Genomic DNA, 27,297 nt, shown 5'->3' with positions numbered 1-27,297 from the left:
GGGACATGCTGGACGACTGCGCCAAGGATGACCTCCTCATCATAAAAAAAATGTCTGACCCCGGCATCGGCACCGGACATTGTCAATATCATCCATGCCACATAGAAGGTCATCAGACAACACCGGCAACAGAAAAGGAGGAGAAATCACCATCATCTTCAAGGACACCGTCAGCAGCACCACCTCCATTCCACCGACACAGAGACCAACTAAACGGAGTGCCTCTCCTTCAAGCTGCAAATTACAGCTAACTTCACCTACTTTTGCACCCTGACCTACAAAACACCAGGACCCCGTGCCAACTTCACCAGCATCATCACAGATTTTGTCGCCTCCAGCACATTCATCCTCCTAGGAGACCTCAAATTTCACTTAGTGGACCACACTGACCCAAACTGAGGCACTCTCTTGGAAACCTTAAACTCACCTAACACATATCAGACTCTTTCCCCCCCCCCCCCCCCCCACATGGTGCAGGGCACATTTTGGACCAAATGTTCACCACATCCAACGGCATCACAATCAGCAAACCAGCACCCATCACCTGGACCACCCTCACCCATGTCAGCTTCGAAATCAACAACCCACACCACAGAGGACCAACCACCGCAGGCCGCCGTTGCTAGAGCAACATAGCACAGAAGGATGGGCTTCCGCCCTCTCCAAGAACCAATTCAAGCATACCAGCAACTTAGCGGAAGACATCAAGAACTCCAATGGCTGGATCACCACCTGCACCAACACCATTGCCCCCTCGCAGACAACGCTAAACAGCAAAAACACAAACTCAGGCAACTGGTACCTGGAATAACTCATTGGAATGAGCCAGGAATCCACTGACAAGGATGTCTTCATATATGTGTTGAGACTACCACCACCAAATTCGGAACATAAAGCAGACGGACCTAGCAAACTGCATCAACACCAGCTCCAATTGCAGCAAAGAAGTTATCCCTATTATCAAAGACTTCACCTCACCCGCAGCCTTTGTCAGCACTACACAAGAGCTTTGTAACCACCTCTCAGACATTTTCAGCAACAAAATCACTGCCATATACAACTACAAACCTGAGCCCAAAAACCTTGCAGCCAATCTGTCAAAACACCATCACAACAGATGAAACTGCCACAATCATGTAGCCAATTGTAGGAATCTGGCTCTGCAGATGGTATACCACTAAGTAGCTATACTGTGCACAGCGTCCAGAGATTCCCCCATAAGTGTACAGGGCTCAGTGCAAACCCAACTTGCTCTATCTGTGGTTGTGTGGGTAAGCAGCCTTCGGCCTAACACAGAGGAGAGTAAGACATTTGTTGTGCTCACAATGACCAATAAATGACACACAACTCAAAAAGAAGATCCACACCAATTTTTGCTCAAGGTTCATTTTAAGACCAAGGTCTTCTCAACAAGGTAAGTATGTTTTTAAATAGAAATTCTTTTCAGTTTCAAAAGAGGCACTTTCTCCTTCCCCCCAAACAAAAGAGGATGAAACTAACCTTCCTCTGGAGAGTCTTCATCTTCGAAATGGAAGAACCCGGAAAGGCCATCTGCACTGTCATGGTCAGTCCCAGGTCTGTCCCACTGTGAAGTCCATTCCCTATAGGGAGATGACCACTTTAGCAGTTTGGGGTTTTCACCTTTCATCTGTTGTAACCACCTGAGAGGCCTGTGGTCTGTCTGAACTAGGAAGTGAGTGGCAAACCGGTATGGCCTCAACTTCTCCAGGGTCTAGACCAGCACAAAGGCCTCCCTCTCAATGGCACTTCAACGCTGCTCTCTGGGGAGTAGTCTCTAGTTTATGAAAGCAACAGTTTGGTCATCTCCCTTATCATTTGGGCTAGGGCTGCTCCTATCCCATGCTCAGAGGCATCTGTCTGCACAAGGAACTGCTTGGAGTTATCTTGAGCTTTTAGGACATGAGCAGAGCAGATTGCATCCACCAGAATGTCAAAAACCTCCTATAATAACCAGTCAAGCCAAGGAATGCCCTGACTTGGGTCTGGAAATTTGGAGCTACCCAGTCCAAAATAGTCTGGATCTTGGGTTGGAGTGGCTGAACTTGGCCGCTACCTACCAGGTGGCCCAAGTGTACAACCCTTCTCTGTCCTATCTGGTACTTGCGTGCCTTGATAGTCAGGCCTGCACTTCTCAAAGCCTCAAACACTTTCCCAAAGTGGATCAGCTGATCCTGCCAGGGGAGCTGTAGACAGCAATGTCATTTGGATAAGCTGTACTAAAGTACAGTAAGGACTTTGTTCACCAACTTCTGGAAGGTGGCAGGGGCATTCTTTAATCCAAAGGGCATCACAGTAAACTGGAAGTGCTCATGTGGAGTGAAGAAAATGATGTGTCCTTTGCTCCAGGGGTCAGACCTATCTGTCAGTATCCTGATGTGAAGTCAAAGGTACTCAGATATGTGGCTGCCCCTAACCTGTCAATTCGTCTGTTCTAGGAATTGGATGTGCATCAGTCTGTGTCATAGTGTTGAGACCCCCTATAATTCACAAAACCTCATTCCCTTCTTTCCACCCTTGGAGTGCGGTTTGGGGACTAGCACAACTGGGCTGGCCCAGGGACTCTTATGAGGTTCAATGACACCCAATTCCAACATCTTGCTTACTTCAGCTTGGATGCTCTCTCTCACATGGTCAAATTGCCTGTACATTTTGTTTTTGACAGTTTGGCTGTCACCAGTGTCCACATCATAAGTACACCAGCTACTCTGACCAGGGGTCAGAGATAAGAGCTCAGCATACTGATCTAGTACTTGCCTGCAGTCAGCCTGCCGGATCAGCGAGTGTGCCTTACAAGACCACTCCATCCACAGACCCATCTATTGGATTGTTGGAGAGGAGATCACGGAGAGGTTCACTCTGCGCTTCCTTTCCCTCATCTGTGACCATGAGAATGGTCACATCAGCTGTGTCATAGTAGGGCTTCAGGTGGGTGACATGTATGAGCAGTTTGGGATATTTGCAACTACCAAGGACCACCAGATAAGTGGCTTTTCCTTTTCTTTCACGGATAGGGTAGGACCCACTCCACTTGCATTGGAGGGCCCTAGGGGCCACAGGCTCCAATTCCCACACATTCTTCCCTTGTTTTGAACTCAATCATAACAGACTAAGTCAAACCATTGCTTTTGAAGCGCTTGGCTGGCCTGAAGGTTTTGGCTTGTTTTCTTCATGTACTCTGCCGTCCTGAAAGGCCAAGCACATAATCCACTATGTCTTGTTTTGGCTCTTTGAGGGTTTTTTCCCCATCCTTCCTTCACAAGACTCAGAGGACCCATAACAGGATGTCCAAACAGAAATTCAAATGGGGAGAATCCCACTCCCTTCTGTGGCACTTCCCTGTAAGCGAAAAGCAGGCATGGAAGTAAGACATTCCTTCTGAGTTTTTCAGGGAGTCCACCAATCATCCCTTTCAATGTCTGCTTACATCTTTTAACCAGGCCATTGGATTGTGGGTGGTAGGGGGTAGTGAACTTATAGGTCACTCCACTCTCCTACCACATGTATATTACGTATGCAGACATGAGATGTGTACCTCTGTCTTGTATTACCTCCTTAGGGAAACCAATCCCGGTAAAGATACCAAGGAGGGCCTTTGGCCACTGCTGGAGCAGTAGTGGTCCTAAGTGGAATAGCTTCAGGAGACTTGGTGGCATGATCCACAACAACCAAAATATCTCTCTTCCCTGAGACTGTTTGAAGATCTAGGGGCCAACAATGTAGACCCCTACTATTTCAAAGGGTTCCCCAACCACTGGAAGTGGAATTAAGGGGGCCTTTAGGTAGCCTCCTGCCTTACCACTGGCATGGCAGGATAGACCAGGCTGACAAAAGTCCCACATCTTCTGGGACATCCCTGGCCGGCAGACGTTATTGGCTAATCTACTCCATGTTTTATTCTGACCAAGGTGCCCAGCTAGGGGTATGTCATGAGCGGAGGAACTCCCTGTACTTCTGAGGCACTACCACTCTCCTAGTGGCACCAGGGTTGGGGTCTCTGGCCTCAGTGTACATTTGCCCGTCCTCCCAATTGACCCTGTGGGTGCCACTGATATCACCCTTTTCCTTTTCAGCATCCTGCTGCCTCAGGTTCTCAAGAGTGGGGCAGGTTTCTTGCCCCTGGCAAAGATCCTTCCTAGAGAGTCCCCCTGGGCCCAAGCGAGCTGCTGTGTATGGCCCAAGCTCCCCAGACTCAGTTCCCTTTGAGGCTAACAAGTCCTCTTCCTGAGAAGAGGGGTTCTGATATGGAATCTGTCAACAAGCTGGTCTCCCAGTCATCTTGCCCTTTCTCTTGGAGGGCTGTTCCACTCTTTCAGGAGCCAGCACCTCTTTAATACTTTGAACTCTGCTCTGTGCTCGGATTACACCACTCTAGTCACTTGTGCAGCACACCCTCCACCACACCAAGCATTGCGACTCGATAACACCACTCTAGTCACTCGTGCACCACATCCTCCATCACACCAACCATTGCGACCCAAGACCTGATATCACCATTCTAGTCACTCATGCACCACACCAATCTGCTTCACATTGAGCATAACACTCTTGCAACCAGGCACCTGCTCACGGTGTAGAGTACTACCTGAAACTGTGCTTTGGCGACTTGTACGTAAGATATGAAGCACTACACAAATGAGAATACTACTACTGTGCCTTGGAGAGGCTCCCCTGGATTGTCTCATTCTCACTATGCGTATTCTACCTTTCTGCATCCGTGTGTCCTGACAAACACGAGTGTCATGAAAGGTATAGCGAAGCCAACTGGAATCGTTCGACAATGGAGGATCAAATTAAAGATGGGCGACTGATTTATGCTTCAAGAAAAGGCAATCATGTGGCATATTGTGGATCTTTCTATGGCATTATTTTTTCACAATTTAAATACGAAGCCAAGCAGCCTGGGCAAAGCCTGCAGCTTATTAGTAACAGTTTAGAATCTGAATACAGCTTCCAGCACTTAAAGGTCACCCGTTAAACGTTACAAAAGGTCTGCAACTGTGTGGCACTTGAAGTAATGTTGTGTCTGAGTTACGTTCTTTTTCACTGAAAACAGTAGATTGTACAGCAGACGGTGGCTTGTGTGTCAAACACAGTAATCAAACAATTATGAGCAAAATGCAAAATTCCAGCTGCCCTTAGTATAGCTAAGACATTTGGATGCAGCTCTCTCTGCGCGTACACACCTGAGAGAAGGAACTGCACCATCCTTCACACTGCAGCCTTGAGCCACAACTCTTGCTGCCTAGTTCAAGAGCCAGTGTTATATAAGTGACCTGTTAGAAGAACGAGTCGACTCTTCTCTGAATAGAAGGTCAAGAGGACAAAGCTCTAAAGATGAGAAACATTGAAGTGTGCCCAGCACATCCATACATTTAAAGGTCTGCAGCACCAAGACGAGGTACCAAACACTTCATGTACCAGATTGTAAATTTGTCTCCCTCACTGTCCTGGAGCAAAGGGCTGGCACCCATCGATGGGTAGTGTCTCAGTACTTCAAGTCACTGCGTGGTATATGCATTGCGAGTAAGAGTGGCCAGCTTGAGGGCTGCCCTTCTCCCGACCATGCAGTGATATGCCGACCCATGGGTGGCACAGGCACGGCTTTCATCAAACATGTTTGTGAACAACAGTAAAGGGAATTCTGTCTTCAGTGAGGAGTTGTTGCCAAAAATCACATTCTGGGCAAAAGTTGTTCATTTAATGTCAGCATCCGATTGTGCCAATGACAATTTGAAGGTTTCGAAAAACAAACATTTCTTGCTATCAGGACAAAAGTAGTCGAACCATCCACAGCTGCCTGAGGATACACAAAACATCACTCAACAGAAGGATGTTCACTCGTATGGACATCTACACCAACTCCGTGCTTACCAAAAGGGGGCTTTTCCAGGCCGAGGCACGAGAGGTGGTAGGCCTTCGTGCACAGCTTGCGGTCGCAGATCAGCAGTTTACCTCCATCACTGCACCGGAAGCAATAATCCTCCGAGACTTTCCTTCCATCACCTCCTGCTTTTCTTCTCCGTTTCTTGGGCTTCTTGCTCTTGTCTGAGGAGGTTGATGTGCTCTGAAAGGGACCACAAGTGAGTTGTAAAAACAACAGTCTTCAGCTCTCATACCACTAAAATACTAGGAACTTGAAATGACTGAAACTACTTGTTGCTGTTTCAGGGGTCGAGCACGAAAATCAGCTGTACAAAAAAAGGGAGTAGAAAAAAAAACAGCGGAGAGAAAAAAGCAGACCCCCAGCAAGGAAGAAAGTTTGGTGCACCCTTGAAAAGGCTGCTCTGTCGAACAAGCGAAACAATGGATGCAATGTGAATGTCGATCTCACTGCCTCGCCTGATAGTTTGAGTATACTGTGGATCAACCAAGTCATCTGGAGATGCCTGCAGCGGTCCCTCAATATCCCAGACTCTCAACAAACAGGACTCCATGGTAGAGCGGACAAGGGCTCGCCACTATGGGGTGTGCACCTAGGTACGCATGTTAGCGCATAGCCATGTGCGAAGCCCATGTGCCCTCTGAGACACAGAAGGCCTTTGTTTGGTTCTAGAGCCTTCTTTGCCTTCAGGGCGAGGCCTAGTTTCAGTCTTCATAGCTGGTTCACTTGTGGGAAAGCCACTGGCCCTGTATTTTATTAACATCCATCCTGGGACAGCGAGAAGGAACTGCTTGTACATGTCACCACGGCTCGTCTGAGTGAATACATTCGAACACCGAGATACTCATTATTGTCTCTGGCGGCAGCAAAGAACGTCTTCACTGCTTTCCTTTTCATCTTGCACAGACTTCAGCTTGAGCTTCATTAATGTGTTGGGGATTATCACAATGTGGCCTTTGATACATTTTGTAAAAGCCCTCAATAGTGGCCTCTTCTCTAGGTCACAACAGTTTGCCAAACAAAGGTGGAACCATTTGAGGACTGCAGAGGGTTCCTTGACTTTCCTTAATGAAGACACTTCCATAGTCACTAGGAGCTCCTACTACACTGACGACCCCAAGAAGGAAACCTACTGCAAGGTCAGCGTGTCCCTCATCAACCACACAGGAATCCATGGGCACAGGGGTCTCCTGTTAAAGCCCGTCTGAGCTGATACAAGGAACTCCAGCCATTACAGGGACCTTTCTAGTTGAGGGCTGCATGGACATCTTTCTGTAAGCAGGAAATTACCTGTGAGATAAGAAGAGTTGTAAACCACCTGCCTCAGGCTTAGGGCGATGACTGCGATAGAAGGCATGGAAAGATCAGAGTACCTGGTTTGGAAACCCACCACAAGAACAGCAAGTTAAGCTATTAACTGCCAGGTCTGTTGCAATGTAGCTGTAACATCTTTGAGTTAAATTGTCTCCATGGAAGAAGTGGCCCTGCTGCGGTCCATCACCTAAGGCGTGATCTTCTGGGATGAGGTTAGTGTTGCCACTATCTGCCATAAAAGGAAACTGCAAACCAAATGTAAACCAGAGACGTGTCCTGCAGAAGATGCTCCTGTGTCGAGAGCCCAAACTTCCAGGCACTGTGCCAGATGTGTACAAGAGGAGGTGAACGCGGCACATCATCTGTTGTGCTGACGTAGCAACGAGCTTGACCAGTGACTAAAACGTCCCTGTAATAGACATACATCAGAATGGTAGGTGTAGCAGAAGTGACATCACACACAGCAAGTGACATATGACCTTTAATCCTGAATACCATGAAGTGATGGCATAGGATGTTGGCTGTGATTATAGCACTACAGCCTAATGTTTGAAAGAGGTCCAAGACAGATTGACAAAGAAAGAACAGTCGTGGTTCTTTCACCCGGTATTAATCCATGTGGCTCACGCACTGAATATGAGCTGTTACTGGTCTGAATTAATCCTCATCTCTTAAGTAGTTTTGATTTGTAATGACTTGAAAGGAAATATAGAAACACATCGTTAGGAGTGACTTAGAGTTCTGCAACCCTCAGGTTAATAAAAAGAGTCATAAATTAAACACAAATATACACATCTATAGAGGCCCTCTGGGTCAGCTTTCTTCGTCCATTGCTATGTTCAGCAGTCATTCACATTTTGCTTCTGCCCACTGTAGTGTACAGCATGGAGCCATGGGTGAGCACATTTCATCCACTGGCTGCCATGTGCTGTGGGTGTTTAAACTATGCCGGGAGGTTACAGTAATTCCGAGCCAATAGCTCGGTCTTTCGCTACTAAGAATTATATTGTTCAGTGACTACATTGACACTAACAAGAGTTTCTGTACCTGTTCTAAGTACACTTGCCTGCTAGGATGGACCCTTACTATGTTATTCGAATTGAATGAGATTATTTTTTATGCAAAATTGATATTGCAAGCATATGTCACCAAGTTTAGGCGGCATGTTTTTTCTTTTTTTTCCCATGGCATATCTTTTAAATAATACAAAATAAACATCTCATCACCTTGCTTTGCCAATGCTTTTTTCCTATGTAATCACAACATTAAATCATAGTGATGAATTTAAACAAATGTATAGTTTTTCATTTAATGTTATGAAGTGTGCTGAAGTGCTAAATGCATTTATTTTAGTGTAGTCTTCCATCAACTGGAAGTAAACTGTGCGTATCAGGGCTTTGTTTACCTTCTGCTCTGGACACTTGTGTCACCTGAGACCTAAGGGTCGCAGTTGGCACCTTCTGGTGATCACTAAATGACATTTCTGCATGATCAGAATAAAAGTATAGACATCGTCGCAGTCACCCACCTTTGGACGGTCTCCAAGGAAGCCGCTGCAGTTGGAGGCACCGCATCTACACACAGTCTTATCATTACCAATGCATTCCAAGTTGTAGTTATAGGTGAGCTCCACTCCTAAATGGAACAAGAGTACACATTTGCACTTTACACATTTTTAAAAACTTGTGAACAACATCAGTATTCTTTCACCATGAAGGATTTCCCATTGAAACTAGTCTCCTATTACAAAACCATAAAAGTGAAAAGAAATATGGTTATTTGACATCTCCAAGCATTGTTCAGCATAATCCTTGCTCGCTTAATGAAGGCTCGCCTGCGTACTATGGAGACGCGCACAATACGAGCTAAAGAGCTGCAGCTATTCACGGTCCATACAAGTGCTCACCCCCCAGACCACCCATGCCTGCTCAGTTGTCTGCCTAAAGTTGTCATAGCGATTCGTGTGGGGCTTGTTCTCTCTCACGAACAGCAGGTCCCAGCTGTCAGATGCTATTTCCTCCCTGGGCGGGAGGAAGTTACGAATCCACTTCCCAAGGAGGAAGGGGGGAGGGTAGGAGGGATGAGTGTGGGCGGAGGTTAGGAGACTATGGGGGAGGTGGATCAAGTGACCGGCTGGGGGTGGCGGCTCCTGCCCCTGGTGTTATCCATGTACGAGCCTCTGTTGTGTCCCCTGCTGGCTCGCTGGTGGTAAACCTGCTACTGCCTCTGTTAGGAGTGGTGGGATTGTTTAGGCTAGGTGGTATTTGGCCCCCACAAACCCGCAACTGCCAACTCCCCAAACTCCAACTGCCACTCTTTTGCCGCTCTCCTTGTTTGCAGGCAACCTGGGCAGAGGCACGCTTGTGGGCAGTGTGCACCACCAGGAAGTCGGGTAGAGACTGTCCTTTAATACATGTTGGGTCGCTGGGAGACCGTTTCAATTTCTTTTCGACCCTCAGGGTGAGTACCCTGGCCTGACAGGCTCCTTTAAATGATCACAAGCAGACAATAGCGGACCCAGGAGCACGGAAGGAATTGGACCATGAGATTAGATTTGGACGGCGTCTTCATAAAAACCTTGTGGCAGGCAAGGTGGCGTGGCCTGACGCAGATGGAGTGAGCAGCACTGCTCTGAGCTCCTCGTGACCAGACCCAATTTGGCACCATCTTGACCCCTTACACACAAGTTTGGGCCTTAAACCCTGACCGAGTATGGCTGCGATAACAAAACCTTACTGAACGACGCCTCCTTAACTGTGCAGCTCTGTTATACTGTGGAAATGGACCTTGAACGGCAGCCCCATGGACCAAAATGTCGACGCTTGACCGGGGCGGCCGTGGGTATAGCAGAGTGGCTGAGGAGACTTTTGAATGGGATACCGCCTACTCCCGAGCCAGCCTTCCCCCGAGAACAACGACTGGAGTAAAAGTGCAGCGACCGGCAAGAGGAACTTGATCCAGGCCAGCAGATCGAAGCGGCTAAGATGGCAGAGCTCCCGAGGCCGGGGAACAGGGGCCTAGCGCACGAAATACTGCAACTCTCACCTGGCGGTGAGATGGACTGGACGGGACGAGGACCGGACACCACCTTGTTGCCGGAAGCACTGCCCCAGCCGAAAAGACGGCCTACACCTCCGAGCAGGTCTCGGTGCAGAACGATCGCACCCGCCAGCAGCCCGGCATGTTGGAGGGAAGCGAGATCCAATGGCCCCCTACGGGGCTGAACAGAGATGCAACAGAGCTGAGCACTGAACGAGACTTGCAAGCACGTGAGGAGAGGGAGCGCCAGCAGCAGAGCCAGGAGAGGAGGTACCCCACACCCTTTGGAAGATCAATTAGCAGAAGCCCCTGACATACGAGAGGGCTCATGGAGCCGCAGCCATCCGTGTGACGACTGCGTACCGCGCTGCATGGGGGGGGTGGAATTAGCCCTGTACCATAAAAACCCGCTGCATAGTCTACAAACGCACGCTCATTTCAACACTTGGCGATGCCAGGAGTTTAGAGCAGACGCTCCCCTGCTTCCTTCTGGAACACCACACAGGCGACAGCAGGTTTGAAACGGCAGCCCGGCATGAGGCCCATCACCGACCTGTACCCACTTGCGGTGGGCAGCCCATGACCTACGAGGAATTTTCTCTGCTCAGCACTAGACAGATTAGGGGCCGCATGTACAGACCTGACATTGAGGCCACAGAGCTAGACAATAGAAGAGGCGGAAAAGCCCGCATACATTGCTCAGCAGGCCCCGACCCCATGCATCCAGAATCCCTGGGCCACTTAAACGAACATCGGTGGTGCTGAGACCACAGCCCCCAGTGCGCTATGGAGAATAGGACCCTGAACTACCCTGGAGAAAAACGGAGACAGCGCAAACTAGAACATGTGCCGCATGAAAAGTACGCACCCTGCCTGAGCTGGAACCCCAGAGAAAATGGGCGAATCCCCCAGAAGGAAAAAACAAGACCAAGAGGAGGCTGGCACGGCTCCATCTGTGGAGATGGCTGCGCCACCAACAGTGAAGGTTGAAAATGACCCCGCACTGCAGGATATACTGCAAACCGTAACTGCATCTCGGGAAGCTTTGGAACTTAAAGTTGACACTATTGGCACAGACCTTAACTTGCCTAAGGACGACCATAAGAAACTGGTGGGGAAAGTGACCAATAATGAGCGTACACTAGCCGATCTCCCCCGGCTATGAACATGATGTAGAAGCGCTTGCAAATTATGTAATCTAAAGGGCAGACATTGGAGAATAGAGCAGAGGATGCCGAAATTCGCTCACACCGCAACATCAGAGTAGTGGGCCTGCCAGAGAAAATTGAAGGCGCAAATTCAGTATAATACATGGAACAATGGCTGCGCACAGCAGCAGCAGCCCCTGAAGGCCTGTCTGCGTTCTTTGATCGTGAAAGAGCGCACCGATTTCCGGCCAGAAATCCCCAACCTGGCGCTCCCCCCGCGACCAATTGTGGCAAGACTTCTTTACTACAACCGTGATTGCATACTGGCGCAGGCACGCAAGAAAGGAGATCTAAAGGTCAACAATGTGACTATGCGTTCTATCAAGAGGTAAAAAAAAACTGCAGCAGCTGGACCTCCAATATGTAATGCTCTTCCCGGTAAAGCCAAGAGTAGTGACCCAGAGGGGGGCGCAGTTTTTCCAATCTCTGCAGGAAACATGGGACTGGCTGGAGACCCAAAATGAGACAAAGTTGTGAGAAAGTGCCCTCTTTCTTGCATGGTATGCCCCCGCGTTTTGCTGAATTGCTGATGTACTTTGACTGAGTGTGCCCTGGACTCCTGCCCATCAGGTGCCCAGGGCCTGTGTTCCTTCCCTAAAACTGCATGAAGCCTAAACCGAATTGGCATCTCTGGCCACATGTCAGCCCCTGGTAAATGGTACCCTAGGTACCCAGGGACCTGTGACCAGATAAGGCCCCTAAGGGCTGCCGCACTTACTGTGCCACCCTTAGAGGCCCTGTATCCTGACACACACACACTGCCTTTGCAGGCTGAGTGTCTTGGTGCAGAACAAAACAGTCGACATGGCACACATCCCTGTGAGCCATGCCCACACACACACTGCCCTGGCATACCTCAGTCACCCCTCTAGCTGGGTGCACTATGCCAGTGGTGAGGGTACAGGTGCATGAGCCCTGTGCCCCTACAGTACTCCGGTCCATTTCTGGGCACTGTAAGTGCAGTGCTGCAATTAAGAGTATATGGTGCTGGGAGGTCGTCATCACGAACTCCACAGCACCATCATGGCTACACAGAAGACTGAGAAGTTTGGTATCAGTATCGGTATGCCAGTTTGGGATTTAATGTAAGATGCACGACAGAGGGTAACTTAGAGTTGCCCCCTGAACCTAACCTACAATCCACGTCCTGTCTGAGAGGCTGCCACCCAGCAGACATGTTGCTGGACCCCTGGGTAGAACACCATCCGCTCTCCTGGGCCTGCAACAATGCACGTCCTCGGCGAGGTGCCAGGTCTCCTCCCCAGGATGGGAAGGGGGAAGCTTCAAAGGCATGCTGCCTTTGTGAGCCTCCCCAGACCACTTGCTGTACTCCGCAACTGGTCCCACCGGTTCTAGCCCCCACTCTGGCGAGAAGACTGGCGGGAAACCCAAAGGGAGGAAAGGGGGTGTGCCAGCCTCTGCCAACCCCACCCCTCAGGTGGGGGAGGCAAGGTGAAGCACATCTCCGGGATCTCGCCATCTTGAAGATGGGGAGCCCTGCTCAATCAGGATTAGGCTACTGCCCCCCTCCCACAGGAGAGTGGCAGGATAGGGGGTGTACCACCCCAGGGAAGGGACCCATTGGTCCCTGCCCTTTACCTACCTGTAACGCCCCTAAATTTAGTATTTAGAGGTACCCTGAACCTTCCTTCCTCAGATCCCAATTCCGAAACAAGAAAGAAGACCTGCCGTGCAGCTGCTAACAAGGAGGAAGACACCAACTGATTTGGCCCCAGCCCTATCGACCCTCGAACCTGCTCCTGCTAAAACCCGGCATCTCCAGTGGCCAGCAACCTCACAAACCCCGGAGGACTTGACTGCCTTGTGACTCTACAAAGACTGGGACTCCCACGAGCACTGGTTCTGCTCAAAGCAAGTAACAAGCCCCTGGTGCCAACCAGGAACCGCGACTCCTGCACACTCTGCACCCGCCAAGCCTGGCCTGTGCCGGAGTGGACAAAGACCAGGAGGACGTCCCCCCGGCGACTGTGATCAAGAATCCAGCACCCAAGGACCCACCTCGACGCTCCCGACGACGCTTGCAGCCTCAGAACCAGGGACCCCTCCAACCGCGACCAGCTGAGGGTAAGATTTCCTGACGCGAATAGACACCCCTGCACCCGGCGCCCTGCGGCCCCCTGTGCCCAGCTCCTGGGTGCCTACCTAACCTACAACTTCCCAAGTTACCTCTCTAAGTGGTGGTCGCACCTGAAGAATCTTCGTTCCCGAGCTTGCAGCCTTTGTTCGTTTTGTAGCTTCTCCATTGAAATCCATTGAGCGCCCGATGGCTCAAAAGCACCCTGCACCCAGCTGCCCGAGTGCCCCTGGGAGTGCAACATCTATCCTAATCTACTTCCCCACTTGCCCTGAGTAAGTGACCAGGAGCCCAGCTCCCACAGCCCCGTGGCCTGCTTGCTAGCAGACACCAACCAAATGCCCCCTGCCCGCCATAGGCTAACATTGGGCCTAACTCTCTGCACCCGCTGCCCCTATGCCGCTGAGGGTGTAACAACTGTACCTACCTGACCCTGGGAGACCCCTGAGTCTATGCCCAGAATCTTAACTCAGCCAGTTGAGAACTTACCCAAAAGTCGAAAACTCACTTTTCCTCCATAGGGTAACATTGACTGGTTTCACTTGGAAATTCTTCTAAGTGTCGAATTTTGAAACTTTAAAATACTCACTAAAAATCAGCCGAACAAAGAAAACAAAATTACTCGCCTGTTATCAGGAGAGATCCCAGTGCTGGATCTTGGTGCCCAGCACTGACCCTGAAAAGTAATTACAACCGTACTTACTAATAACTTGATTTTCCTCCATAAGATAACAGTGCATGGTTTTTACCAGAACTTCTTCTAAGTGTCGATTTTTGAAACAAACTAATATTCCTTAAAAAAAATAAAAATTTAAAAAAAAAAAAAAAAAATCGCCTGTATAACAAAAACTAATAGTTTACCTGTCGGTGTAGTTTTGCAGCTTGAAGATCTTTCCGGATTCACTATGCTGTGCATTATTCTGTGGTCTGGTGGTTGGGTCCGGAATCACAGTCTTTCTTTTTCTTTTTTTTTTCTGTAGCCCAGGTGGGCGTCGACGTCCCACCATTTGGTGTACCTCTTGTGACGTCGGCACGCTTCCTGCGGAAGCGGCATCTTTGGATTCTTTTTTTTTTTTTTTCCTAGGCAATTTTATTATTTTCTCCTTAATCATATCCTTTTACACGCTTCTTTCAAGTCTCCTCTTGTTCTCTATTCTCTGTCTTTCCACCTTCTTCTCCAGCCTCCAGGTGGGTGGGTTCGCTAGTGAATCCAGAAAAATCTTCAAGCTGCAAAACTACACTGACAGGTAAGAAACTATTCGTTTTGCAGCGTGAATCCTTCTGGATTCACTATGCTGTGCATAGACTTTGTAGCGGTTTGTCATTTTTGTGGCGGCTGGGTGGAAGATGAGCGTTGGTCGTTGAATAAATGTTGAAGCACCTTCTGTCCTACTTGTGCTTCCTTGTTCATTTGTATATCCACGCAGTAGTGCTTGGTGAACGTGTGCACTGAAGCCCATGTTGCCGCCAGGCGTATGTCTTGAATGGGTGTGTTCGCCAGAAAAGCAATTGTTGCTCCTTTCTTCCTTGTGGAGTGGGCCCGTGCCCCTTCCGATAGTTCTTGCCCTGCCTGTTTGTTGCAGAACTGTATTGTAACTGCGATCCATCGAGCAATGGTGCTTTTTGTTACTGGTCTACCCAGGAAGCTGGTTGCGAAGGACACAAAAAACGGCTTCGTTTTCCTGTGCTCCTTGGTTCTCTGGATGTAGTGCATCACCGCCCTTCTTGCGTCTAGAGTGTGTAGTGCCCTTTCTGCGCTTGTGGCTGGGTTCTGAAAGAAGCTCGGTATTTGAATTGTCTGGTTCATATTGAATGCCGACACCACCTTCGGCATGAAGTGTGGGTCCGTTCTCAATACGACCCTGTTCTTGTGTATTTGGATGTAAGGTTCTTGCAGTGTTAGTGCTTGTAGCTTGCTTACTCTGCGCAGCGAGGTTATTGCCACCAGAAAAGCTGTCTTCATCGTCAGCATTTGAAGTGAGGCCTAGTGGATGGGCTCAAAGGGTCCCTTCATAAGTTCCGTCAGGACTATGTTGAGGTTCCATGCCGGCGGCGGCATCCTCTTTGGTAGTGCTATCCTTTTCGCCCCTTCCAGGAATCTCTTTACTACTCGTGATGTAAAGAAACATTCCCCCGTCTCACCTCCTGTGTAAGCTACAATCGCTGCTAGGTGTACCCTTAGCGAGGATGAACATAGTTTAGCCTTTAGTAGGTGTGTGTGGTATCTCCGCACCGTTGATTCCTTTGTCACCTTGTTCTGCAGTTTCTTTTTGCTGCACCACTGTGTGAACCTCTTCCATTTCTCCCCATAGCATTTTCGTGTCGTTGGTCTCCTTGCCTCCCGGAGCACTCGCATGGCGCTTTGTGGTAGCTTAAGGTGTGCGAACTCTATGTCTTCAGGATCCATGCCGCTAGGCTGAGGCTCTCTGGCTCTAGGTGTACTTCTCCGTTTTGCATGGAGAGTAAGACCTTCCTTTTGGTGAACTTGTGGGGTGGCCCCTGTGCCATTTCCATTATTTGTGAGTACCAGGTCTGTCTCGCCCACTGTGGTGCTACTAGGATCAGTGTCATGTTGCTGGTCCTGCACTTGTTGAGTACCCTGTGTATCAGTGGTATTGGGGGGAAAAGCGTAGGCAAATGTTTTTGACCAGCTTATCCATAGGGCATTCCCCATGGACTGTTTTTCTGGTTGCCTGGATGCGAAGTTTTGGCATTTTGCATTCAGGTGTGTTGCAAACAGGTCTATCGTCGGTGTACCCCAACTTCCGAATAGCCTTTGCGTTTCCTGTCCATTGAGCTCCCACTCGTGGGATGCTGAAGTCTGCCTGCTGAGCCAGTCTGCTTCCACATTGTCCTTCCCTGGTAGGTGTATGGCCAGCAGGTCTTTTTTGAGTGGGATGGCCCATTTCCAAATCTCCTGAGCCAGGTTGGATAGAGGGAATGATTGTGTTCCTCCCTGCTTGTTGATGTAGAACATCATAGTCGTGTTGTCCGTTTGTATCAACACCTTCTGGTTGTACAGTTTTTTCTGGAAGGCCTTCAGGGCTAGGAATACGGTATTCAATTCCAGGTAGTTGATGTGTCTGACCGCATCTGCTGGAGTCCACAGACCCCTCACTCTGAGCTTGTTCATATGTGCTCCCCATCCTATCTGGGATGCGTCTGTGGTGATGGTCACCATTGGGCTTGGTGGTTTCAAGGGCTTCCCTATTGTTATGTTCTCCTTGTTCCACCACGCTATCTCTTCTTGCACTGTGTGCGTTACAACCACTAGATTCTCCCAACTTCCGGTTGCTTGTGACCATTGTTGTTGCAGCCATTCCTGGAATGGTCTCATGTGCAGGCGTACATTGGGGACTAGGTGAATGCATGACGCCATCATCCCCATGATCTTGCTTGCTGTCCTCACTGTCAGAGCTCGCCTTCTGGTAGAGGCGAGTCTCCCTCAGCAGGGCCGTTGTTCTCTTATCGATGGGGATCACTGTTTTTCTGTATGGCGCTGATCTGTGCCCCCAGGAAGACCTTCACCTGTTCCGGTTCCATTGAGGATTTCCCCCAGTGTATGGAGAATCCCAGCTTTGTTAGCGTCCTTGTGACCCGTTGTGCGTGTTCCTCGCATCTTTCCTGTGAACTTGCTTTTATTAGCCAGTCGTCGAGATAAGGGTATACATGAATCCCTTCCCTCCGCAGGTACGCCGCCACTGCCGCAAGGCATTTTGTGAAAACCCTTGGTGCAGACTTTAGTCCGAATGCCATGGTTGTGAACTGATAGTGATCTTTGTTGATGGTAAATCTTAACAGATGTTTGTGCCGCCTGTTCATTGGGATGTGCAGGTATGCATCTTTGAGATCCACGGTGGACATGAAGTCTCCGTCTCTCATCTGAGGGAGTACCTCTTGAAGGGACGTCATTTTGAATGTGTGTGTCCTTATGTACTTGTTTAGGAACCGTAGATCCAGGATGGGTCTTCGTGTTTCGTCCACCTTTGGTACCAGGAAGTAGTTTTAGTACACTCCCATGTTCCTTTCTTTGAATGGTACTGGTTCTATGGCCTCCTTTTGGAGTAGCTCTTGTGCTTCCTCTACGAGTTGCACTAGTTCCTGTCCTGAGTGTTCCCTTCTCTTTGGTTTCCTTTCCAACTCTATGCAGTATCCAAACTGTATGATGTTGAGTATCCATTAGTCTGTTATCTCTTTCCATTCCTGAAGGAAATGTCTCAGCCTGCCGCCTACTGGTGTTGCATGCTCGTTGGCGTTTGGTCTGTGTAACCCTCTCTTGATGAATTTTTTGTGTCCTCGGAGGGATCTTGTGGGTGAGCACGCTTCGCCGGGCGGAGTCACTTTGAGGCGGGTTGATCTCCCCCTCTTCGTCTTTGCCCTCGTCCGTTCCCTCTACTGCGAAAGGACTGGCCCCGAGGCTGGTACTGCCAATTTTGTTTCTGCTGCCCCTGCTGGCCGTGATTGTCGCCCTGGTGGCCCTGCTGGAATGTCTGGTGTGAATTTCCCGGCTGGTTTCCGCCCCTTCCGTATCGGGGTACCTCTTCTCATCCCTCTGAACTGCAAGGCCCCCATGGACCTTGTTGTTTCTTTCTCCTTTCTGAGCTGGGTGAGTTTTTCATCCACCGGGGCTCCGAACAGCGTTTCCCCGTTGAAAGGGGTGTTCAGAATGTTGTTCTGGACTTCCGGCTTGAAGCCCGAGATCCTGAGCCAGGCCTGCCTTCTTTCCGTTATCCCTATTGCCATCAAGGCCGCTTTAAGGCAAGAATTCACGATATTCTTCCCTTCCTCCACCAGGTGCAAGGCTCTTTGCTGGTATTGTTCGGGGAGGTGCTTGATTAGCTCCCCCATTTCGTCCCAATGTTGGTATTGGTGTCTGTTCAGTAGGGCATTGGAGTTAGCCATGCGCCAGTGCATTGCTGCGTTTCTCTCAATCTTCATCCCAGTCAGGTCCATCCTCCTGCTTTCCTTGTCTGGTGGTGGGCCAGAGGTTGCCGGGACATTAGCCCTTTTCCTGGCCATTGACGCAATAACGGAGTCCGCTGTGATGGATCCCTTGATGTAGGGAGGGTCCTGTGAGGAGTGCTTATACTTCTTCTCCGTCCTAGGTGTGATGGACCTGCATGTTGCTGGGTCCTTGAACGCCTCCTTCCCCTGGTTCATGACACTTTGCAGCATGGGGAGGAACTGGCTCCTCGTTTGGATGGGGAGCAGTGTTTCCAGTAAAAAGTCTGCTTTCTGCTTTTCTTCCTCCAGCTTGACCCAAAAAGCTGCAGCTGCGCTTTTGATTACCATATTGTAGGCCCCAATGTCATCTGGTGGCGGAGGCCTCGAAGGGTAAGTCTCCACAGGCTCTTCCGGGTTTTTGGCGTCGAGGTCCTGCCACTCCAGGCGCCGAGCCGTAGTTTGATTGTTGGTCATCACCTTCCTCTCCCTCATAGTATAGGTCCTCCTCTTCTTCTACCGGAGTTTGACAATTCTTCGGCGTCGAACTCTTCCTTTTCCTCGACGTCTACAATGACAGACGGTGATTTCGTGGTAATCGTGAATTTTTTCATTTTTTCGTCGAACTCCTTTTTCCTTTGTAGGATGCTCTCCATTTCTGCCTCGAGCCTCCTCTTCTTCTTTTCCAGCTCTGAGGCCTGTTCGGCATCTAGCGCGGGTCTTTTCGCCAGAGCCGGCGTCGACCGACCTTTTCCTTCGAAGTCGAGCGCCCCAGTTCTTGGCCTTGCTTCGACGACCTTGGCTTTGACGGTCTTCGCCACCTGGGAGTCCTATTCGAAAGATCCGCCGGGCCTTTCGTCCTTGGATGCAGCTGCGGTCGTCAAAATTTTCGGCGCCGGTGCTCCTTTCGAGGACTTTGACTCTGTTTTTCGAGAGTCTGACTCAGGCTTTCGGGGCCCTGTTGAGGGTTTAGTGTTCGACGTCTCTCCTACCTTATCAGACGAAGTCATCTGGTCCCTCGGCGACATTGTCTTCATAGTCGGTGGAGAGGCCCAGTTCGTACAGCGACGGGGACTGTCCCTTGCCCTGCATGTTGTAATTCACTCTCCTCTGTCTCTCTCTGACCTGGAGTGTCTTCGGTGTGAAGGCGGAACAGGCGTTGCAGTCTTTGCTCTCGTGGTCGACTGGCAGGCAAAGATTGCAGACCGGGTGTTGGTCCTTCTGCGCGTATTTATGGTGGCAGTTACGGCAGGATTTAAAGGGTGTCTTGTCCATTCCTGCGCTCAGTGTCCCTGAGTGCGCATTCTCCGTTGGACGTCGAAGATCTCGAGGTTCTCCTCCTCCTTCGTCGTCCCGGCTTGTTGATCTTCCTTTCTGTAGTCTTCCTCCACTACTTCTTCGATGAAACTCGTGCTTTTTCTTCTTTTCTTGCCCAAAAACTCTGATCTTCACGGTGACGATCCATACCCAACGGCGGAAGAAAGAATCTGAAGATGGCGCCCGAGGTCACGAGAGGTACACCAAATGGTGGGACGTCGACGCCCCCATGGGCTACAAAAAAAAAAAAAAAAGACTACGATTCCGGACCCAACCACCAGACCGCGGAATAATGCACAGCATAGTGAATCCAGAAAGATTCACGCTGCAAAATGATTTCTTTCAACTGTTTACAGGAGATGCACCAGTGCTGAATCCAGGATCCAGCACGGAGTAAGAAAAAGTAACGATAACCCTACTTACCTGATAAGTGAATTTCCTCCAATAGGATAACATTGGTGATTGTATCTGAAAACGTTTCTAAGTGTCAACTTTTGAAATACAATAATATTCCTTAAAAATGATACCTTTAACCAAAACACATTTACTCACCTGTTTCCAGGAAATGTCCCAGGACTGAATCTAGGATCCAGTCCTGTGGTTAGAAAAGTAATCTAAAAAGTAATTAATTGCATTTATTAAGAAATTCCCTTTGAGCTCAATGTTATAATAGTGTTTGAATTGTGTTGCCTATTACAACAACTGTAACTACTGTATTCAAAAGTCTATTGCCGATTGAAAGTATTCAACTAAAGCATCTCATTCTGAGAAAGTATATTTTGATACCTACTTGTGGTTCTAGAATAAAACTATATATTTTTATATACAAACCATTGGCCTAGAGTTCAGTTCTTGAGTGTGTGAGACCATTTGCTGACAGTGTGTAGAACAAATGCTTTGCACTGTCCTCTGATACTGCCTTACTGCTCGACCAAGCTACCACTTTAGAGAGTAAGGTTATATTTAACTTTAGCCTCTGCCAAACCTCTGGTGACTGTGGACTCTCTGCACACTGAACCTTACTTTGGTGCAGTTTATACAGAGCCACTTTCTTACAAAAGTCCAACATAGAAAGTGGAAGGTGGCATGAGCCACGCAAAAGCTCCAAAAACAAAAGACTGCTGCAGAGCCTGACAGCGCTCTCTCATGCAGAGGCTCGGCTGGGATGCCGGAGAGCGATGGAGGTCGTAGCCCAAATACGTGGAGGTCAGACAAGACAGGAGATTCCAGAACAGGGATCCCTCCCTCCGGACTCTGAATCAGACCCTGAATCCAATGTGTCGGAGGATACGAGCCTGAAGCTGCCCAAGGTCACACTGCGAGGGGTGAATACTGCTCAGAGAAGCTAAGACAGGGCTAGAGGTGGCCAGATCCTTTGAAGCTCTATAGCATGACTTAACACACCCTGACTCGGAGACCCCAGAGGGAGCGCCTAGAGAACTGGAAACAGTGTGCTGCACGATGGGCACAGCACCACTAGTTGAGCTACCCATGCAGACACCCTAAGAACTGGAATAAGCAGACTACCATAATAATTTAACATTACGCTGCCCTCTAAGCACAGGTAACATGGATGATTCCCATACTTTTCATGTACACCACACACAAGCCTTCACAACACTGCTTACCTTCTCTTAGCATCCGCGCTTTGGGCTCAACGCCCAACTCCATTGGGAGCGGTGCTCTACCTCAGCATGGGAGTTCTCCTGGAACCCCATACCGGTGATGTGGTTCAAAGGGGCTGAAACGATACTGAAAGCCCTGGCCATGATCTTTATGTGCGGGCCGGTCCTCTGTACTTGTTCAAAGTCCTTTTGGCCATCTCACTCCCTTGACAAAGAGGAAAGCTGAGCTCGTTCAGTGCATGTCAGAAACAATCGATTACAGAGTCCGTGCGAAATGTACACCAAGGGGAGCCGAAGCACATTTTGTGACTCAGACTCTTTCGAACAAAAACAACTTGCAAATGGTCTGAGCCCAACACTAGATGGAAGGAATAAGAACTTATCTATTAAGATGCAGGCTATTCCCATATTAATAGAAAACAAGTAGGTGACACTGTCTTACCAGCTGGAATATCACATAGTGCAAAGAGACCGACTCGGGTGCTCCCATTCACCGTCCACTTCTGGGTCTCGCAGTTGGGCTGGCAGCTGTGGTTCATGAAGCGGGAATAATTCCCTTTGCGGCCAGCATCAATAATATAGTCCTAAAAAACAAACCGCAACAGGAGTGGACTTGTGAATTATGAGATCTTGAACCAGAATGTATGAAGATAAAAAGGAAGAACAAAGATGAAGGAAAGAAACATCTCAAAGGTCGAGAACTATCTCGTCACCTTATAGCCTGAGAATGAAGAGGAAGTAGCATTAAACTATCACTTTCTATAGGTGTCAAGAAAGGTCCAGTAAGATCTGCACCGCTCACTGTCGGCACCAACCCAGGCAAGTCGGCGCGAGTGTAGGAAGCCGGCTCTGTATATACTGTACCAAAGTGAGGCATAGTGCGCACAGAGTCCAGTGGAACCCCAAAGGTAGGCAGAGGTAAAAGCAGATAGCACCTCACTCTCTATTTGTGGTAGTGTCAGCGAGAATTACGGCAGTATAAGAGGACAGTGTTAAGCATTTGTTGTACAGACTCAGTCTGCAAATGAATTCACACACTAAAAGACTAAGCTTCAGACCAATTGTTTTTGTATAAAAATATTCTTTTAGTTATTTTATTTTCTAGAACCAAGCAAGCCGGGCACAGGTAAGTGATATGTACTTTACAGTAGTAATGCAATAGAAATACAGTTTGAATGATAATTGTATATGCACTTTGGTTTGATTTACAATATGGATGCAGAGAAATGCGATACTTAGTAAATGCAGTACATAGACTTGAATAGGCTTTTCAGTAAAATAGCAGGTAAGTAACTTAGTAACTTTTGAGATTACTAGGCTTAGTCAGAGTAGTATACCTAGATACTACTCTGGGACATTTCCTGAAAACAGGTAAGTAAAATCGTTTTTGTTGGATTATGCAATTTCAAAGAATTTCTTTAGTTTCTCAAACTCCACACTTAGAAACTTTTCACAAAAAAAAAAACAGTCAATGTTATCCTATGGAGGAAAATAGTGTCATCGGTTTTGAGGTAAGTATTTGATAGTGGGGGTTGAGGTTCTGGGGGTAGACTCAGTGGTCCCCCAGGGTCAAGGACGCACTCTAGTTACACCCTCAGCGGCACTAGGGCGGCTGGGTGCAGAGTGCTGAGGCCCAATGTTATCCAATGGGGGATTGGGGCCCTCGGTTGGTGGCTGCTGGGAAGCAGGCCACGGGGTTGTGGGAGCAAAGCTCCTGGACTTTAACCCAGGGCAAATGGGGAAACAATTTATCACAAAAGGTGCACGATCGAGAGGGGGGGAGGCAGGCCGGTAGGGCTGGGGCCAAGTCAGTGGGCGTCTTCCTCTTGTTAGCTGCCGCACGGCTGTTCGGTCCTTTTTGGAGGTTCTTGTTTGAGGAAGCAAGGTTGAGGGGTGCCCCTAAATACTAGAGGTACAAGACAGAGCAATGGGTCCCCTCCCGGGGGGAGGGGGATGGTAGGCGGCGGTTTTCAGGGGCGTTCTAGTTAGCTGGACTTTTCACTCGTACAAAACCATAGAAATTCCCCCGTTATAGTTAGTTCAGCTAACTATAACTCGCGCGCCCGCAATGCACTGCTGATGACGTCACATATTACATCACTCATGACATGGTCAGTGACATCACTCATGACATCACTGATGACATCTCAAATGACATCACTGATGACATCACTGGTGACATCATCCAGTGAATGTGTGTTTTTCTGAAAATTACATATGTTTTATATATGTATATCTCAAGGTCGATGGAAGAATAAATGGGTATATAAGTGTCTAAATGGATGATTTGTTTTTGAAAAATTGATTGTATAACTGACTGATTAAGTGTATCTTAGTGAATACATGGATTAGTGAGTAATGTTTAAATATGTAAATATCTGTATCAGTCTCTCACTTTGTGTATAAGTGGCTGCATGGTTTGGTGAGTAGCTACATGAGTGTCTATATAGGTTATTAGTTGGTTTTTTGAGTATCAGTATAAGTGTCTGATGTCTGTATGGTTCGGTGGGGGGTATTACGTAGTGCATAGGTGCATGAATGAGTGACTCACTGTTTGTATGTGTTGAAGACAGCATGTGTGCAGGACTGTATGGGTGGATGAGTGTGTGCATGGGTGTGTTAGTGAGTGAATGACTGTCTCAATAGTGTCTCTATGAGTAACTACATATGTTTTAAACTAGTATATGTGACTATTGGTGTATATAAGTGAGTATATGTGAGAGTCAGAGATTGAAAGAGTTCCTGTACGAATAAGTATGTGTTTCTATAAGTGATTGTTAAAAAGACTAAGTATGTGTAAGTTTCTGTAGAAGTAAGTGTGGTGGTGTGTGTATAACTGTATATGCAGGTAAACTGATGTTTGATTCTTTATTAGCATGAGTTGTGTGTGAGTAACTATGGATGAGTGGCATTGTGTAACAGGATGTATAGGTGTATGAGTACATATGATGAGTGAGTACATGTATGAGTGACTGTATAGGACTGTTGGTGAATGAGTGGATGTGTATGTGGATCTTAGAATTACTGAAGAGGTTGTTGTAACTGGTATTGGTATGTCCATTGTTTTGAAAATTTTAATTTCTATTTTTGAATGTGTGTATCAAAGGTTATATTAGGGGGAGAGGAGGTCTGCCACTCTATCACAAGGATGATGTCATCAGTGATGTCATGAGTGATGTCACTGACCATGTCATGAGTGATGTAATATGTGACGTCATCAGCAGTGCATTGCGGGCGCGCGAGTTATAGTTAGCTGAACTAACTATAACGGGGGAATTTCTATGGTTTTGTACAAGTGAAAAGTCCAGCTAACTATAACGTGCCTGAAACCTATGGTTTTTTCAGTGAATTTCTGAGGTTTTTTAAATGCTAATTTCTAACTATGCCTACAGAGATAGGACATGTGAAGAAAGAAGGAAAAACGCACAGAAAGAAAAAAAAGAAATGCAGAAAGAAGCAACAGAAGTCCTCAAAGACGAAGAAAAGTGCAGGAAGAAGGATAACGTGCAGGAAGAACAAACAGAAGAGCAGAAAGAAGCCTTGTTGCAAAATCATCCTGTACCCTCAACTTTTTCAGACGGATACTGGTGGTAACTGAGTCTGACTAACCAGTCCTAGAGCCAGTGCTATGTTAAAAGACACTTCGAATACATTGAAAACACCTACATACACTAGGGAACATTATGCGTTGGGGTCCCCCTGTGATTAGCATGACCTCCTCTGTAAGCCCCTAGTATATAATAGGGCAGGGGGATTAAAACTACCTCTTAAAACAGGCCACAGGGCGTTTTTGCACACGTTAACTCAGGCCCCGTCCCCTCCCTTCACCACTGTGTAAACACGCCCTGTGTCCGTTTTTAGTTGGGAGATTAAGTTAATTTGAATCCTGAGGGTCCCTAGGGTCCAACTAGCCCACTAGGTACCGCCAGTAAGTGCCACAGAGCTGCGTTGCAGAGAGGTGTAAAAAGGGGCTTGGCCTCAGAACACCTGTCTGCAGCGCAGCTCCCACCATGATGATTTGAGTGATATTCATTAAAAGACGACTATGCATACAATGAATCACCATGGAATGTATTTACACCAGTAGTGAAGCTCTGACATGTCTGATGCCCTACCGTGCCCAATCCCGGTAGACACCCTTGTCGTTTATTTATACAAACATGGGTAGCTATTGACGGGCACATTTATCACACATGCACACCAAGCCATTCAAAGGGGATTCGACAAAAATTCGACCAAAACTATGTAAGAAACCCCCCTCACGGTTAATAAAACACACATCCACTGCCGGATGTGTAATACTTTTTATTTTACTCTCTGGAAAGGGGATGAACATCACTTGAGAGTCACAGCGCGCTCCTGTCAGAACCCAATGCTGTGTTACACCCACCAGTGCCCGCCGAGTGCCACACACCTCTGTGTTGTATTCCACCAGCTAGTGCATATGCTATGACACTCTAGCCCATGTGCACTGTAACACCACCCCGTGAATATGTCATGCCACACTTGCCTTCGCACGGGTTATATTGCCCCATCTAACGTGCCTTCCTCGATGCCTATGTTATAAAGCACAGCGCTATGCCATACATATTACAATCTGGGATCCATATCTTTGTCACAGTGCATATGCAATGTTACACTACCCAGCACATATTGAATATGCTACTTACCAGTATGCATCTGTTCTTGGCATGTAGGGCTGCTGACATTCATATCTGTGCATAGATCGCCGCCTAATGTTGGGTCCGGATGTTTGCATGTTGTTGCCCTGGAAGAGTCTTCGAAGTATCCTGAGATGGGTGACTCCTCCCCTGGCCCACAGTGCGCATGGGCATCCTCTCCATCCTTAGATTGTTTTTTGCCATTGTGGCAGTGATGGAGTAGATACAGAAAGTGATAACCATGCTATACAGTAATTCTGAGAACGAAAAGTTTCTTACCTGTCGGTGTAGTTTTGCAGCTTGAAGATCTTTCTGGATTCACTATGCTGTGCATTATTCCGCGATCTTGTGGTTGGGTCCGGATTCGTAGTCTTTTCTTTGTTTTTTTTTTTTTTTTTTTTTGTAGCCCAGGTGGGCGTCGACGTCCACCATTTGGTGCACCTCCCGTGACGTCGTCGTGCTTCCTGCGGAAGTCCCACCTTTGGGGCGCCATCTTCGGGTTCTTTTTTCCCTGTTTTGTTTTTTTTTTTTTTTTTATTTTTTTTTTTTAACCCTAGGCGATTGATTAATCCTTTTGTCCATATTTCTGTACGTTTCCACTTCTTTGATCCTATCCATTTCACCCCCTCTTCCTCCAGCCTCATCTTCCTGGCGGAGGTGGGTGGGCTCGCTAGTGAATCCAGAAAGATCTTCAAGCTGCAAAACTACACCGACAGGTAAGAAACTTTTCGTTTTGCAGCGTGAATCTTTCTGGATTCACTATGCTGTGCATAGACTTTGTAGCGGTTTTCCTATTTTTGTGGTGGCTGGGTGGAAGATGATCGCTGGTCGTTGAAAATGTGTTGTAGCACCTTCTGTCCGACCTGTGCTTCCTTATTCATTTGAATGTCCACGCAGTAGTGCTTTGTGAACGTGTGCACAGATGCCCAAGTTGCTGCGAGACAAATGTCTTGGATGGGCGTGTTTGCCAGGAAGGCAACTGTGGCCCCCTTCTTCCTTGTGGAGTGAGCTTGGGGCCCCTCCGTTAGCTCCTGTCCAGCCTGTTTGTGACAGAATTGAATAGTGAGGGCAATCCACCTAGCGATGGTGCCCTTGGTCACTGGTCTACCTATGAAGCTAGTAGCAAAGGACACAAACAGCTGCTTCGACTTCCTGAGTTCCTTGGTTCTCTCAATGTAGTGCATCACCGCTCTTC

The 27,297-nt window shown here is 48.2% G+C and overlaps 1 protein-coding gene across 2 annotated transcripts in view; it reads right to left on the bottom strand.

Annotated features, from left to right (window-relative positions):
* The window catches only part of LOC146863589 (histone-lysine N-methyltransferase NSD2-like), a 325,818-nt gene that overhangs the window by 3,561 nt on the left and 294,960 nt on the right, over window positions 1-27,297 (bottom strand). For both annotated transcript variants that reach the window (XM_085627584.1, XM_085627580.1), the window contains 3 exons: window positions 21,884-22,025; window positions 8,745-8,851; window positions 5,893-6,085 (listed from right to left, as the gene is read on the bottom strand). In XM_085627584.1, coding sequence (XP_085483710.1) covers window positions 5,893-6,085; window positions 8,745-8,851; window positions 21,884-22,025 — 442 coding nt within the window. The remainder of the gene's footprint in view (window positions 1-5,892; window positions 6,086-8,744; window positions 8,852-21,883; window positions 22,026-27,297) is intronic.

The sequence above is a fragment of the Triturus cristatus genome, chromosome 2_1 (assembly GCF_964204655.1).
Source record: "Triturus cristatus chromosome 2_1, aTriCri1.1, whole genome shotgun sequence".
NCBI lineage: Eukaryota > Metazoa > Chordata > Amphibia > Caudata > Salamandridae > Triturus > Triturus cristatus.
The sequence above is the reverse complement of the archived record's forward strand: the minus strand, read 5'-3'. Positions and strand labels throughout refer to the sequence as shown.